General features: G+C 40.9%; 1 protein-coding gene across 2 annotated transcripts in view; it reads left to right on the top strand.

The window, feature by feature from the left end:
• The window catches only part of zswim8 (zinc finger, SWIM-type containing 8), a 61,915-nt gene extending 50,440 nt beyond the window's left edge, over window positions 1–11,475 (top strand). Inside the window, exons 19-26 of one of the 2 annotated variants that reach the window (XM_067609248.1) lie at window positions 1,300–1,589; window positions 1,818–2,056; window positions 3,122–3,619; window positions 6,257–6,434; window positions 6,609–6,782; window positions 6,904–7,023; window positions 8,001–8,179; window positions 8,825–11,475. In XM_067609248.1, the coding sequence (XP_067465349.1) occupies window positions 1,300–1,589; window positions 1,818–2,056; window positions 3,122–3,619; window positions 6,257–6,434; window positions 6,609–6,782; window positions 6,904–7,023; window positions 8,001–8,179; window positions 8,825–9,028 (1,882 nt within the window). In that variant the 3' untranslated portion in view covers window positions 9,029–11,475. The remainder of the gene's footprint in view (window positions 1–1,299; window positions 1,590–1,817; window positions 2,057–3,121; window positions 3,620–6,256; window positions 6,435–6,608; window positions 6,783–6,903; window positions 7,024–8,000; window positions 8,180–8,824) is intronic. The other variant, XM_067609249.1, reaches the window with a different exon arrangement.
• Window positions 11,476–16,414: the final 4,939 nt, after the last annotated feature.

Here is a 16,414-nt window from a genome sequence, read left to right as displayed (position 1 = left end):
AGAAGTCTGTTTGTGACTGGTGCCTCATCAGTTGGAATCTGTTAACTTGTAGGCAGTCGACCGCCAGCAGCCGCTGTCCACCAGCAGGGTGTTAAATAAAGGAAGCTGACACTAGGTTTATACTTAAGACAAAAATTATCGGATTTCACCCAGTGATGGCACCACTGCAACATAAGACATATGTATCGTACATGCAAAGGCAGAATCATGCTTTGATTATATTTTTCACCATATTTCCTTCATTTTTTGTTTTATAGATCAACAGCAGGCTACACCTTTTTATATAGCGATAGTTACATCCACTACATGCTTCAGATTCAGAGTGTATGTATTTTATATGAGTTTTTTAGAAATATGACATTACATTCATGGTCTCATGGTGCCTCTTGTGGAGTTTATGTGTATGACATGTCAGATGTGCTGACATAAGTGGTTAAGAGCAAGCGGCCTGCCTCAGATCCACCTCTTTGCCCATTTTGGATTAGCCAGGAGTTAGGCGGAGTCCAGCACTGCCAAGATGATGACGGCTGGAGCCGACCACTTTGAGCTTCAAAACCGCTCTTCAGAAACCAATGGGTGACATCACGGTGGCTACATCCATATTTTTTACAGTTTATGGTTAAGAGGCGTCCGTCAAAGGCAGAAAAAGCCCCCCCACAACCTGATTTTATTTTTTAATTTTAATTTATATTTGTATTTTTTCTCTAAATGGACTCAATAGTTTTCTGTCTTTCATAACTTTCATTTCAATTTTGTTTTTTTTGTTTGTTTTTTTTTATCACTCCCCCTTACTATAGCATACATACTGACACTTAAGCACACACTTGTGATACACAACAGACCTCCCTGCTCCTTCTCTAATACACACTTCACATCAACACAAGAACTACCTTTGTCACATCAGTTTTAATTTGATATCAACCCAACTTTCTTTGCTGTTGCTTATTGCAAAGACTTAATGCAGGCATGTTTTCTTCTGTCAGGTCAACCTTGTCAAGTCACCCATTGTGTTACTTCTGTCTTGTTTTACTTGTTAGGTCTTGACTCACTAAAAATATTAATACAAAATAGAAAAGTCAAGTTTTCATGATAGGTCTGTTCTAACTCCATAGCTGTTATTATGGAAAGCGTGGTTTTGTTCTTAACTCACTAACCATACATTGCACAGTCAGATACTTTAAATCCATGCATTCCTCACTTAGAGCTACATCTTCTGGTATAAGCCAGAAAATGATTTGTAACCGTTCTTTCTAAACAACTCAGATATGTGCTGACAAATGAATGTTTTCCTGTGTCCAGGTACAAAGGGCGTCGTCCAGAGTGCCATGCCCCCCATGTGCCCAACCAGCCATCAGAGGCAGCAGCTCATTTTTACTTTGAGTTGGCCAAGACGGTGCTGATCAAAGCCGGAGGAAACTCCTCGACCTCCATTTTCACCCAGCCCTCAGCCAGCGGGGGGCATCAGGGGCCCCACAGAAACCTGCACCTATGTGCCTTTGAGATTGGCCTGTATGCTCTCGGCCTCCACAACTTTGTCTCGCCCAACTGGCTGTCCAGGACCTACTCCTCCCATGTGTCCTGGATCACTGGTGAGGAGTGTGTGTGTGTGTGTGTGTGTGTGTGTGTGTGTGCGTGCGCGCGTGCGTGTGTGCACGTGTGTGCATGTGAGTGTGGGCGTGTGTGAGAGAGAGAGACAGAGACAGCGAGAAAAAGAGTTTGACAGAAACATGAAGAAGCAGATTTTCAAATGTTTTCTTTCTTCACTCTCACCCGCTCTCCTCCCTGCCCTCAAACTGTACTCTTTCTACCCTTCTCAGGCCAAGCTATGGAGATTGGCAGTGCTGCCCTCAACATTTTGGTGGAGTGTTGGGATGGTCACCTCACACCACCAGAGGTGGCATCCCTGGCAGACCGAGCATCGCGTGCCAGGGACCCCAACATGGTCCGGGCAGCAGCAGAGCTGGCCCTGAGCTGCCTGCCTCATGCTCACGCTCTGAATCCTAATGAAATCCAGAGAGCCCTGGTGCAGTGCAAAGAACAGGTACTAGCAATCAAGGTAGCGTGAACCTCTGGCCATGTTAGTTTCGATGATTGCAATGTTTTTTTAGTCTAATTTGTGGTCGTTTTCCTTGCCTTACATTTTGATTTTTTTTTAATCATATGTGGATATTGGAATATCTACAGGTAACATCTGAAATTGGTAGAGCAGCCATGGTAGCACAAGTATACAGTACACACCCTGTTAGATAAAGAGGGAGTGTTGACCAGCGATCCAGATCTTTACTAATGCATCTAAATATTGTCTTCAAATTAACATGCTACATGCTATTTTTGTTCAGAGAAGATACTGAAATATGTAGTAGTGTTAACTTTATATACTGAATAATATCCATACTGGAAACTAAGATCTTTTAAATTAGGTATTGTTGTTGCATGTTCCATTAAGAATAGCACCTCATGATAAGCACCCCATTCATCTCTGTTGATGGTGATACCTTGAACATTACTTACTTTTAATACTGTCATCCTAAATAAGCAGAGTACTTTCAGTAAACAATAGGGGTGGTAGTGAACATCCCTGCACACAACCACACTCTAATGCAAAACTCTCTCCTTAACTGAAGCCAATGCACTTGAATAGTGTTTGTGTTCCCTTTGTGAAATTAGGATAAAAGTCAGAACCATCCAAGAATTTGATGCAATGGTGAAAGTAAATTTGTGTTTTAAACCGAATTGTATTTGATCAGGTTTGATTCCAAAAGATTCAGATTAATAAAAGTCAATAAAAAGAAGCCTCTTTAAATTAAGATTCAGCTTTCTGAGACACCACATACAGAGACTTCATGAAAGCATGATGTGATAGGCATGGAATGTCACCATTTACTGACTGAAATGGCTAAAATTTAAATGGTTGACCTGATTGAATCTGTGCATGTTTGCTCTTGAGTTCCTGAAATTACTGAGTTGTGCTACCACATTTTGAACTTGGATCTAATATAGCTAATGAAAAAATACAGAAACAAATATAGACACATGCTTATTTAGTTTTTGTTTTTAAAATAGTCAAAACTCATTTAAAGTCTAATGAAGTCATTCATGTCTGTCCCATCTGTGCTTTCAGGACAATGTGATGTTGGAGAAGGCCTGCATGGCAGTAGAGGAAGCAGCCAAGGGTGGAGGTGTGTATCCTGAGGTTCTGTTTGAGGTGGCTCACCAGTGGTACTGGCTGTATGAGCAGTCAGTGGGTGGGGGCTCAGGCCAACAGCGGGAGACCTCTGGACGCTGTGGGGCCAACGGGGGTTCAGGCAGGAGGCCCCCAGAGTCCAGCTGTGGCATCCTTGACAGCGGAGCCAACATGGAGTCAGCAGGGGTGGCAACAGTCACAGCCTCAGTCACAGCAGCAGCTGTTGTACCCGTCATCTCTGTGGGCTCTACCATCTACCAGTCCCACGCCATACCCGGGCAGGCCATTGCTCACCCTCATACCCAGGGCCTCCACCCCTACACCACCATCCAGGCCCATCTCCCCACTGTCTGCACCCCGCAGTACCTGGGACACCCTCTGCAGCACGTTCCCCGACCCACCGTCTTCCCTGTGTCTGGGGCTGCATACCCACAGGTCAGAGCCCCTGTTCACACAATCATTAGGCTTTTTATGGAAGTTTATTCTCACTAAGAAATGGCCACAACTGGAATTTGAAAGATGTAAGGGCAACATAGAAAATGTACATACAAAGACTGAAAACTACATGAATGGCTGCCAGGCAGTTACTTTGCTTAAGCTGTTTTTTTAGACCACAGTTCAAAATGCTAAACTCACTGTACGCCTGTTCCTAAATGAAATTATAGGGAAAATATTGAGTACTTTTCAATCATTTGCTGTTTGCACATTTTGAATTTGTGTTTAAACCTGAGTGGAAACTCCAGAAATGTACAAAAGAAAAAAGAAACAATGTTTTATTCATTTATTTACAATATGATATATAACATATAACATCTAGTCAAAACAATACACCAATTTATTTTATCAGAATGTGCATGTTCAGACCCCTCCACTTTTTTCACATTTTGTTATGTTCCAACCTTATGCTAAAATCGTTTAATTTGTTCCCCCATCAATCAACACTCAATACCCCATAATGACAAAGGGAAAACAGAATAGATTTTTTTGCAAATTTATTGAAAAGGAAAAACTGAAATATCACATTAACATAAGTATTCAGACCCTTTACTCAGAATTTAGTTGAAGCACATTTGGTAGCGATTACAGCCTCAAGACTTCTTGGGTATGACAAGCTTTGCACACCTGGATTTTGGGATTTTCTGCCATTCTCTGCCGATTCTTTCAAGCTTTGTCAGGTGGGATGGGGACCATTGGTGGACAGCCATTTTCAGGTCTCTCCAGAGATGTTCAATTGGGTTCATGTCAGGGCTCTGGCTGGGCTACACAGAGTTATTCCAAAGCCGCTCCTGCGTTGTCTTGGCTATGTGCTTAGAGTCATTGGGCCTCATTCACAAACAGTCCGTGTGCACAAATCTGTGTTTAAACGAATGTTTTCAGCACAAATCTGGACTTCATCAATATGTTCTTACCTGAATTTGTTCTTACTCTGCGAACCTGTTCACACTTTTAGATGACAGTAGCTTATCAGAATTACCATATTGGAATGTGACACCAATTAATTTCCCCCATCAGATTTGGCTGTGATATATGCAGCTGGTTAACCAACTGCCTGTTCAGTGTTACAGTGCGCATGTGTCATGCTTATTATGTACACAAAGTAAGAACATTTCTATGTACATATTAGTGAATCAGGCCCATTGTCTGTTGGAAAGTGAACCTTCAGTCCAGTCTGGGGTCTTGAGCGCTCTGGACTAGGTTCTCATTAAGGATATCGCTGTACTTTGCTCCGTTCCCTGCTACTGAAAAACCCCCACAGCATGATGCTGCCACCACCATGCTTCACTGTTTGGATGGTATTTGGCAGGTGATGAGTAATGCCTGGTTTCCTCCAGAAATTACATTTATAATTGAGGTTAAAACAGTTCAATCTTGGTTTCATCAGACCAGAGAATCTTGTTTCTCACAGTCTGAGTCCTTTAGGTGCTTTTTTGCAAATTCCAAGCAGGCTTTCCTGTATCTTTCACTGAGGAGATGCTTCCGTCTGGCCATTCTGCCATAAAGCCCAGATCGTATTAGTGTTACAGTGATGGTTGTGCTTCTGGAAGTTTCTCCCATCTCCACACAGGATCTCTGGAGCTCAGCCAAAGTGACCATTAGGTTCTTGGTCACCTCTCCTATCAAGGCCCTTTTTTCTCAGTTTGGCTGGGAAGCCAGCTCTAGAAAGAGTCCTAGTTATTCCAAACTTCTTCCATTTAAGAATTATGGAGACCATTGTGCTCTTGGGAACCTTCAATGCAGCAGAAATCTTTTCCCCAGATCTGTGCCTCGACACAATCCTGTCTCTGAGGTCTGCAGGCAGTTCATTAGACCTCATGGCTTGGTTTTTCCTCTGATATGCATTGTCAGCTTTAAGACCTTACATAGACAGGTGTGTTCCTTTCCAAACCATGTCCAATCAATTTAATTTACCACAGGTGGACTCCATGATCATGAGAAATGAGAGGCACCTGAGCTAAATTTCAAGTGGCATAGCGAAGGGTCGTATGTCAATGTGATACTTCACTTTTTCCTTTTTAATAAAATTGCAAAAAGTTCTTAAATTTAAAATCTAAAAAAGGGGTCTGAATACTTTCTGAATGCATTGTACATTAGAATATATCTTACATGCATAAACAAAAATGTCTGCTTTTCAAATGCTATTTTTTTACACAGACTGCTGGTCTGACAAAACAAGAAATCTGAATATGTCTACTTGTCAGGAGTGTATATAACACCAGCACCAGGCAGGGGCCTTTTTCTGTCACCATTACAACTGATAAAAACACCACAGGGTACACATGGATCACAATAAACAAATGAATATATAAAAAACAAGAGAAAACATCAGGTGAATAGCAGAAATGACATGTGATGGATCAGAGTGACAGATGCTTCATTAATGATGTCACTTACTCTTAAATATGTTTGCTAATAGTAGTTGATGGATGTACACACTGATTAACGTTTTATTTAGCTAACATTTCAGGTGTTTATTTAAAACCCATTCATAACTATAGATAATGGTTTTATCGCCCCTATCAGGTATATACAGGTGTAGATATGTATGTTTTGTATGTGTGTCCTCCTTCTCAGGGAATGCACCCAGCTTTCATCGGTGCCCAGTACCCGTTCTCAGTGGCCACCGGTCCCCAGCCGCCCATGGCAGCCACTGCTGTGACCTTCCCTGGCGTTCCTGTACCGTCCATGACTCAAATTGCCGTCCATCCCTACCACACGGAGACTGGCCTGCCGCTCAGCACCACTGTAGCAGGTCAGGACTACAGGCTGTGTGTGTGTATGTGTGTTTTAAATCAAGCAATTGTTCATGTTCTTCCAAATTCAGCTTGTTATAGATAGTGTACAGTGATAATGTAAATATACCGCGAATGGGTTCATATGTGTTGGCCAATGCTTAACAGTATAGTGTTCCTGTCATGTTTTTCAGTAGGCAGCGTCCACTCTGGCCCCACCATCCAGGCCATACAGGGAGCCTCTATGCCCTCCCTCTCCTCCCAGCCGGGCTCATTGGTCAGTACTCCCTTCCCAGTGGAGGACGAGCAGCACAGTCAGCCAATCAGCCAACAGGGCCTGCACTACCTGCATTCTGCCTACAGAGTTGGTGAGGAGTTTGTGTCCTATGATTATATTTTACTGTAATAAATGTGCATGTGTAGATTAGGCTGACATGTGAACCAGTGTTGCTTCCATATAAGATGAGCTCCTCCACTCTTTGTGTGAAGGTATGCTGGCCTTGGAGATGCTGGGAAGAAGAGCTCACAATGATCACCCCAACAACTTCTCCAGGAGCCCACCCTACACTGAGGACGTCAAATGGTTGCTGGGACTGGCTGCAAGGCTAGGTGAGTGCACACATGAAGGAACTGATAGTAATGGGATAAGTGCATGATATGAGTGGCTGATGCAACAATTCATTAGATAGTTAACTGCTTAAGCCATGGGACTACAAGATCAGTTCCTTGTGGGGGAATTATTTGGGTATTTGGGTAATTCTCTGGTTATTTTCTATCCTAGGAGCAGTAGGTCATGACTTGTCTCTTTCAGAGCAGTTCATCTCTGAGGTTGGCTGGGACAAGCAGCTGTCTTGATAAGGCAGGCTGTGTCTTATGGCAACCAAGGTCAAGTGGAGATATGCTGTGCTTTGTGCAGACAGTTAGTCTGTCTCTACTCCTCGTAGAATGGATAGCATGTTACCTGTGTACAGACTATGTGACTTCAGTTAACTTTAATCAGCATAGTGTCTTGTTTATAGTTCAATACCCAGTAGAGGCATAGATGAGTGAAGAATAACCTTTTTTGGAGATAGTAAGGGTAAGGATTTGGTGAAGAGTTTAAATACTCTTGTCTGGAAGTAGACCACAGAATTGAGTGGCAATGCAAAGTGTTTTCACTTTACTGTAACTCTATTCTCCTCAATCAAGCTTCAGTAAATGTTCCTGCGTAAGACATCCCAGTCTCCTGACAAGTTCTTTACTGGGTTTACCAGCCCTCCGTCAGGTCCTTCATATTCCTGATAGATCAGACCAAACAATAAACAACAGAAATAGAATAGTTCCACTGTCTTATTTTCACAATAACTGACCATGAACAAAGATGGAAGGCCCTTCTGCACCACACACTGTGGACTGAACATTTGTCATATCAGAGGGTGGAGAAAGTAACAGTTGAATGGTGGAGACAGGATTCCCTGCAGCTACCTTCACTGAATCAAGGACCACACAGCAAAGCTGTTATCTGATGTCTCTATACTCCAACACATCGGATAAGTTAGGTAACAATGACTAATAATGTCACTCTTTCTGCCTGTCTACCCTGTCAGGAGTCAACTATGTGTACCAGTTCTGTGTCGGAGCAGCAAAAGGTGTCCTCAGTCCGTTCGTCCTGCAAGAGATCATAATGGAAGCTCTTCAGAGGCTGAACCCTGCCCACATCCACGCCCACCTCCGAACACCTGCTTTTCACCAGCTTGTCCAGCGCTGCCAACAAGCCTACCTGCAGGTACAACACATCCATGCTGCAGTTATAGTGAGTTAGATGGACAAACTCCAGTGCAGCTTGATCTGCAGAAGAATGCTGGTGTATACAGCATATAGTTGGTCTGAATAGGTGCTGAGTCGAACTTTGCTTTCTATAACAAATACAGCAAAAAAGAAAGACTGTCCTTTACTTGACACCAGAAAAGAAAAGAACATTGCATTGTTGATTTTCTACTAGTTTGGAAATGGAATAGTCCCAGGTTGGCAATAAACCAGAATTGTCATTTAATCAGGTAGAAAGTATCAGATAGGGAAGGTATTGTAGAGCTGTTGTGAGTAGTCAGCATCATGTATTTGTATTTGTATTGTCTGTAAATCAACTTACAGCTGTAAACATCTTTTTCTGGCTCTGGCACAGTAAGATGATGTCCACATTTTTAATCCCACCTACAAAGCTCTGATTTTCCAAACAAATCCACTTCACAATAAAATGGCTGTACAATTAAGAACAGAATTAGTGTCACACACATCCAAAACCTGCTTTTTTAATGATGATGATAATATTAATAAAGACTCTAATACTCATAAATTCTAGGAAGTGCATGAGTGAGAGAAACCTCTACAGGCTGCCTTTAGAATCATACCTCCTTCTCCCTTCTCTCTACAGTACATCCACCACCGGCTCATCCACCTGACACCTGCTGACTACGACGACTTCGTCAACATCATCCGCAGTGCTCGAGGTGCTTTCTGCCTGACGCCTGTGGGCATGATGCAGTTCAACGATGTGTTGCAGAACCTGAAGAGAGGCAAGCAGACCAAGGAGCTGTGGCAGCGCATCTCCCTGGAGATGGCAACCTTCTCTCCCTGAACAGCATGGTCTGGGTGTGGGCCTGGAGGAATCCATCCAGTGCCCCCTTAGCCTCCAGCATTGCTACTGCCACTGCACTGAGCCAGCCATGTTCCTGTTGTCTGGTTCTGTCAGGGATCCTACTCCCTGCTATGTACACTCAGCAAACACAGCACACAGGCAGTACAATCAGCTCCCATACCCCTCAACCTATAAAGACTTCCTTTTTTATGTGTTTGTCCACCCAGAAGAGAAGGCGGGTCACCCTTCTGCTCTCCTCTGTTCTTGACTGACTCCTCTCACTCCTGTTTTATCATGGTTCATGTTTGTGTAACTGTAATTAAAGTGTACGCCTTCCTTTGTTCATCTAACTCGTCTCTTCCATTTCCCCTAAACTGAAGACATTGAAGGGGATCTCTCACCCTCCACCCTCACTTTATTTCCAGTGTTTTGTAGTTTTGTTTAGTTGTTTTGAATGAAACCACTGAGCGAGTCATCTTCATGCTGCAACATTCCTGTCCAGAGTAGTAGGTGCTGTGAGGCCTCAGTCACCAAAAACTTCTCACTATGGATCTGAATCTTAGCAGTGTGGGAGAAAAGGAAAAAAAAAGTTTAATATGAGAAATTACAGTATATTGTCAGTACGGGTGAGGATTTTTCAGTATTTTGTTTAATCTTTTTTGATACTTTGTATAGAATATGACATGTATGCAGAGAAGAATGGGAAGAGAATGTGAGAATGTTAAAGGTGCTGTTGTTGTTGTGTGGGATCCATATTTACATTTAAGCCTGCCTGAAGAGTGACATGAACACAGCCCCAGAGCAAAATCAGAGGGCCACCTAACCACTGCTGGGCCAAGCAGGGCCAGCCAGCCTCCACTCTTGAGTCCAACACTTCCAACATTTGGATCAGACTTTTGTCATGACTCGTCAGTAGGGCTTGGTATCATCTGAACTTCTTTGTTGATATCTGATTTTTACAGAGCCAGTAAGGGACATGAGCCTTTTTCAAGTCTCTAAACTATCTGGTGCTAACCAGAAATGTATAGGAAAAAGTTTGTGCTCATGTCTCCTGAAGGACTCCATAGATTTTCAGTACCAATTTCAAAAATGTATTCAATACTTTTTTGGCTGAGTACAACTGTGTGTTTTTCTACAAAAGATTTAATTTAACAACATACTGCAAGCCATCTGTACTGCTGTCCTTACACAACAACTATACAGACGTTTCAGCAAATGAAATGCAGAAAAAAAGATTTACAGGTGATCAAAGGTTAACAGGACAAGAAACCAGTTTTTGTTCTGCAGTGCGATGAACACAAATTAGTATATACTCAATGTCAAGTATTGACGTTACATACCCAGCCCTACTTTTTAGCTAGACAGATTCCAACCAAATCACTGACTTGTAAAAATGCATAGACAGTAGTAGCCCAATTTGGAACTGTCTCATCCCAGATGCTTCCCATAGAAACGTTCAGAGAAGCAGCTGTGTGCTGCTCTTTATCAGACATAGTCAAGTTATCAAGATGTACATTTGATAAAGTAATCAGTGGGTCGTCATTCTTGTTTTTCCTCTTGGAAAACCAAAACATTTTTTTTCCTTATGTGGCTAAGAACGTTTTTGAGTGTGATGTCTTTTCTTCATTCTGATGCAAATAGGAACAAGTTTAAATGCTAAAACCCCAACCACAGTTGGTTGTTTTGTTTGTCTTTTGTCACTCACAAGGTGCAGGAATGAAACCATTCCAGCCACCCTGGAAAAACGAATTCAAAGGTGATATTTATATCTCAAGTCTTTTTCAAACAGTATGTCTGTTTTTTATAAGAGCAAAAATAATAGAAGGTTGAGGTCTATGTAGTTGGTCTTTGGCAACTGTATGTTAACTATTCCATCTTGGATAAAGTGCAGCCCACAGCTGTTTCCTTAAAGTTTCAATAGCAAACAACCAGGACTCCCTCCCAAGCAGTGGACTAGACAGTCTCATTTTTTGGGCCATCTTTTTCAAAGTTCACACTTGAAATCTGAATAGGTCCCAATGTATTCAGAGAAGCTGAGAAATGCATCTTCCTGAATTTGGAGGTTTTGCAGCATCTTATTCCCTGAATATCCTAAAATTCATTGCATGTGCTAAACTGTCTCTGTGAGGCTGCGTACCACTACAATGAATCCTCTATAGACTATTTCACACAGGGACAGTACAGGTACAGCTCATTAGTCTCAACGGCTCCAAAGACCACGGCCTCATAGATCACGACTCTCTAACAGAGTGACCCCTGGAAAGGGACACAGCTGTGGTTTGGTTCTGGAAAGCCCTGCTTCGCTGAGCTGTGTGTGTGTGTGTGTGTGTGTGTGTGTGTGTGTGTGTGTGTGTGTGTGTGTGTGTGTGTGTGTGTGTGTGTGTGTGTGTAAGTGTGTGTGTGTAAGTGTGTGTGTGTAAGTGTGTGTGTGAGAGAGAGAGAGAGAATCTTCTGCACATCAGTTCAACACTCACCTGGACCTGTCAGAAATCTGACAGTGAGTGTGTTTGAGTGGCCCATTCCCTCTGTGTGGTTAGCTCATAGACCATGGTGCTGTAACTTTAAGACATGTTGACGGTCCATTTCTGTCCAGGCAGCTGCTGTGATTCTGAACCCACCTCTCTGATTGGCTCTGGACCTCACAGGTGAAGGTGACTTAGTAGAAAATGTACTGTGATATTTTTGTATTCCTCAAAAAGTGTAGCTTGATTGAAAAGTTCTATATGTGCTGATTGCAAAAGGTTCTAATTTAGAGTGAAAAGAATAAAAAAAAGATAAAAAGCAATACTACAAGTGTAGAGTTTACTTAATAAAGATAATTCAAAACACTAACTCTCTGTGACTGATATGTGGGGGTTTGGAGGAAGTTCTTCATTTTCCCTGTAGAGGTCAAACCACATTCTGCTCTCAGTAATTGCCACAAGAGGGTACACTAGGATCATTTGTCAGTTCATCAAGCCTAGATCAAACCATACTTCTCTGCAGTACACTGTACACATGGTATTTAGAATGTTTGGTTTTCAAAGTCACCATTAATCTCAAAAATATGTTTTTATTAAAGCAATTGTAACAAGCATTAGGGTAGATTATGCCTGTGCTACATGTATATTGCAGCTTTACTATAAATATGTGTGGTGGGTTTTTTATGAATATCCAAATGATACACAACTGTATTTTACAAGAAAAATATTTGGATTACAATGTTTTTACACAAAAAACTAATGTTTGAAAGCACCCACAAACAAATAAATGCAAGCGATTTCACACATGATCACAAAATACAAAAACCCATCATGATGACAAGTGAGCCAACTACATGACATATTTTGTCAAACATTTTAATGTGTAAAGCACAAAAGCTTAAGACACACTCACACTTTTACTGACAATTGTGGTAAGTTAGGACAGGTGTGTCTTTTCACACTGATGGATTTAAGGGCATGTGGTTGTGGGTGTGTTCTATGTCCCCACTAGTCCAGAAAAGCTTGATATAAGACACTTAAAAGTATCTTGTAACTCTCATGCAACTTTTTCACCACAAGTAGTGGATTGCTTTGGATTACAGTTTGCTCTTATTTTGGAAAAAAGGGACACCCTGCATGAGCTAATAATGAACAGAAGGTTAAAGAGACTCAAAACAAAAGATAAAGTGTGACGAATGTCCATTAAATAACAATATATTAATAAATGTTAAATAAACAGTAAAATAAAAAATAAGGGAAAAAATATATTAATAAGAAATTCAACTAATATGAAATAAAAACTATAAATAACTCGTATACCCAAAATTTAAAAAAATAATCTTTCAGGACTTCGGCAGGCTCACACTCCTCCCTTCTCACAGTCTCTCATATTATAAACAGAGCACAACAACTAAACCAGGGCACAAAATGGGAAGAAAGTGTTTTGTTGCAATCCCAAAATGATTATTTTGACATCTCATTAAATAAGTGTGTTATGTTTTCATCACAAGAAAGCAAAATTTGAAAAATCATCTTCAGCCATGTCCAGGCCAGTAAATGTTGTGTTTCCTGGACCATAAGCAGGGAGCAGGCAGTCATAGCTGGCAGAGGAGTCAATAAACAGCTGTGAGGTTGTTTGTTTGCTGTTGTGATCTTCCAGAACACATCCTCAGCGGATATCATGTTCACATTCTTTGTTGTTGATGGAGTGAATGTAACAGAAATCCCCATGATGTTATATGATGATGATAGAATGCACGGTTATTAAATTATTAGTGTGGTTAATAAGCTTACATAATATATATATTTTTTCAATATATGCACATCAACCCACCCATGTAAACAGAGTCACTTGTTATCCATACAGTATTCATTCCAGCATTGTTGTTAATATAAGGAATCATTGATTGGTGGATATGAAAGTCTTTCAGACTCTTCAAGGAAGGCTTATAGAGCATGCAAGGACCAAATAACATCCTCCTCTTTGCCTTGCTCTTCAGGATATTAAAACCATCTCCTGTATGAATAAAGCACACACCAAGCTGCTATGGACAAACCCTGACCTTGGCTGTCTATGTGTATAGACACTGTCCACTGGGATATTTTGCAATCTATTCCTCTGTTCTTTGGCACGGATGAGCCCAGGTACTAGAGTGAATCACCGATCCAGTGGACTGGTCATCTGCCACCCCATTTTGGAGAATAGCAGGTGTCCTCTTCATGCTGCTCCTGCTCTCCAGAGATGTTCAGCTAAATCCTGGAACAATGACCCTTGGAGCGCTGCAGAACTTCGGTGCTGATTTGCGCCCGAGTGTGTCTGGGATGTTCTGGTGATGAATGAGCATCAACTTTCTAAGCCGGTCTTCCCCCTTAACAAACTCAAGTTTGTTAACACTAGGCATGATGTCTAAATAAATAACTTTTCGCCACTGGACTGTGGAAACCTTGATAGGTCCAGTGTCTCTCTCACAAAACCTGCTGCTGACACCACTGTGTGTCGAAACCCTGCAGCGAGGAGGCAGCGGTTATTCAAAACCTTCCAAACTGTCAATCATGCAAAAGTCTTATGGGACCCGAAGCTGAAACCGAGGGGGCTATTTGGTGGACATTTTAACATCAGAAGCATTACTACAAAGAGCAATTAGCTAACTCATCTTGTGTCTGACTCAAATCTGGACTTTCTCTGTCTGACTGAAACATGGTTGAAACAAACAACTCCTGCGAGTGTGTTCACAGTGCCCTGATACCAATGTTTTAGAAGAGACCTGATGGAAGAGGAGATAGAGGTGCTTTTTTATGTGAGACAAGATCAAATGTGAATGTGTGGTTTATAATGCGGGTAACACGTTAGAATATGTTGGGATAAAAATAATGTTATCCCAAAAAATGTCTTTTAACATCATAGGTATCTATAGGCCCCCTTCTGCAGATGACACTGTCTATGATTAACTCACAGAAGTCTTGAAAGAGTGCAATCTCAACAAAGAATTATTACTTATGGGTGATTTTAATGTGAACTGGGAGGATAAAACTAAGAGGAAAAAACTAAAAATGATCACAGAGAAATTCCAACTAGAACAACTAGTGAAAGGCCCAACTAGGATTGCAAAATGCTCCAGTACACAAACTGATCTGATATGTACTAACAAAGCAGAGAGAATAACTAAAAGTTATAATTTAGTCACTGGCTTATCAGATCATAACCTAACCCTATGAGCGAGAAAACTGACTAAAAATAGATTTCCGACCACAGCAACTAAGCCAATGATCCTTCAGTGCATACCCAGAGCTAAGCAAGAAGAATTTATCAATGAAATTAACAGCTTGAACTGGGATGATGTACTATCCTCTGATGATCTGGACTATGGCTGTGATACTTTTACTCACAGAATCAACTCTGTGAGGGAAAGATTTAATGTGAGGATACAGATAAAATCTAAAAATAAAAACAATTCACCGTGGTTTAATGAAAATTTGTGGAAACTAATGAAATCTAGAGATGCTGCACTAAGGAAGGCAATTAAAACTAGAAGAGACACTGACATGCTGATTTATAAAGGTTTAAGGAACAAAGTTATCCAAGAGCTAAGAGAAGCTAAATCTTGTTTTTATCTCAATATTTTGAATGAGGCAAAAGGCAACAGTAAATTGATCTGGAAAAACATTGATAATCTCACAAGGAGAGACCCAAAATTTTTAGGAGATTTTAAACTCAAAGTACAGGGAAAGTTAATTGAAGATCATCTTACTGTTGCTTCTGTCTTTAATATTTTTTTTCTTGAGTCTGTATGTGAGTTAGGAAAAAAATTTACGAAAAGGAAACTGGATATTGTTCCTATAGATGCTACAGGTCAGGTTTTCAAGCTGGTAGAGACTAATGAGTTACAAGTAAACAAAATCATCAGCTCCTTTAAAAGCTCTAAAAGTACAGATGCTTTCCAATTTGACACCTTGTTTGTTTAATTGCACAAAGATATTTTAACTCCCCCTATTGCTCATTTAATTAACTTGTCTTTTAAACACAGCTCCTTTCCTGATGACTGGAAATGTGTCATTGTCACGTCTATTTTTAAATCTGGAGACCGCCTTGAAGCCAGTAACTACAGACCAATAAGTATACTGCCAGTACTCTCAAAGGTTGCTGAGAAAGTTGTCATTAAACAACTGACAACATTTCTTAATACAAGCAATTTTGGTCTACATTGTATGCAATTTGGCTTTAGAGCAAATCATTCCACTGAAACTGCTACCTTGCACTTAATAGAGCAAATTAAATCAAGACTTGACAAAGGAGGAGTAGTTGGTGCTGTATTTTTAGATCTGCGTAAAGCATTCAATATAGTCAATCATGATGTTTTAATATCGCAACTCTCTAAATTTAACTTCTCATCTAGAGCACTGGCATGCATTTATCCAATAGGATACAATTTGTTAAAGTTGGTGACACACTGTCAAGTAATATGAAGTGCACAATGGGTATTCCCCTGTTATTTAGCCTATATATTAATGATCTCCCTCAACACTGTCATGATGTAGAACTGCATGATGTAGAATGTATGCAGATGACACCGTTGTGTACACAACTGCTAAGCTAACAATTGCATTGGAAAGGATCACACATCGGCTTGATCAATCATGTCTGAGTCTAAATGAAAACGAGACAAAGGGTATGTTTTTCTCTAAAACCACGGTACAACCTCCTAACGCTTATATTTTCATCAAAGGTGAAAGGATCGACATAGTCACTGATTTTAAATATCTTGGTGTGACACTGGATCCAAATTTGAACTTTAAGAAATGGTTAAAACCATAAGGTACAACTTGGCAAATTTTAGACATATTAGAAACTGTCTCTGTTTGGACGCAGCCAAGATATTTATGCATGCTATGATTCTTTCCCATATGTCTTATTGCAGCATATGTT

The sequence above is a fragment of the Thunnus thynnus genome, chromosome 14 (assembly GCF_963924715.1).
Source record: "Thunnus thynnus chromosome 14, fThuThy2.1, whole genome shotgun sequence".
Classification (NCBI taxonomy): Eukaryota; Metazoa; Chordata; class Actinopteri; order Scombriformes; family Scombridae; genus Thunnus; species Thunnus thynnus.
Note: the sequence above shows the minus strand (reverse complement) of the source record. Positions and strands in the feature narration are given on the sequence as shown.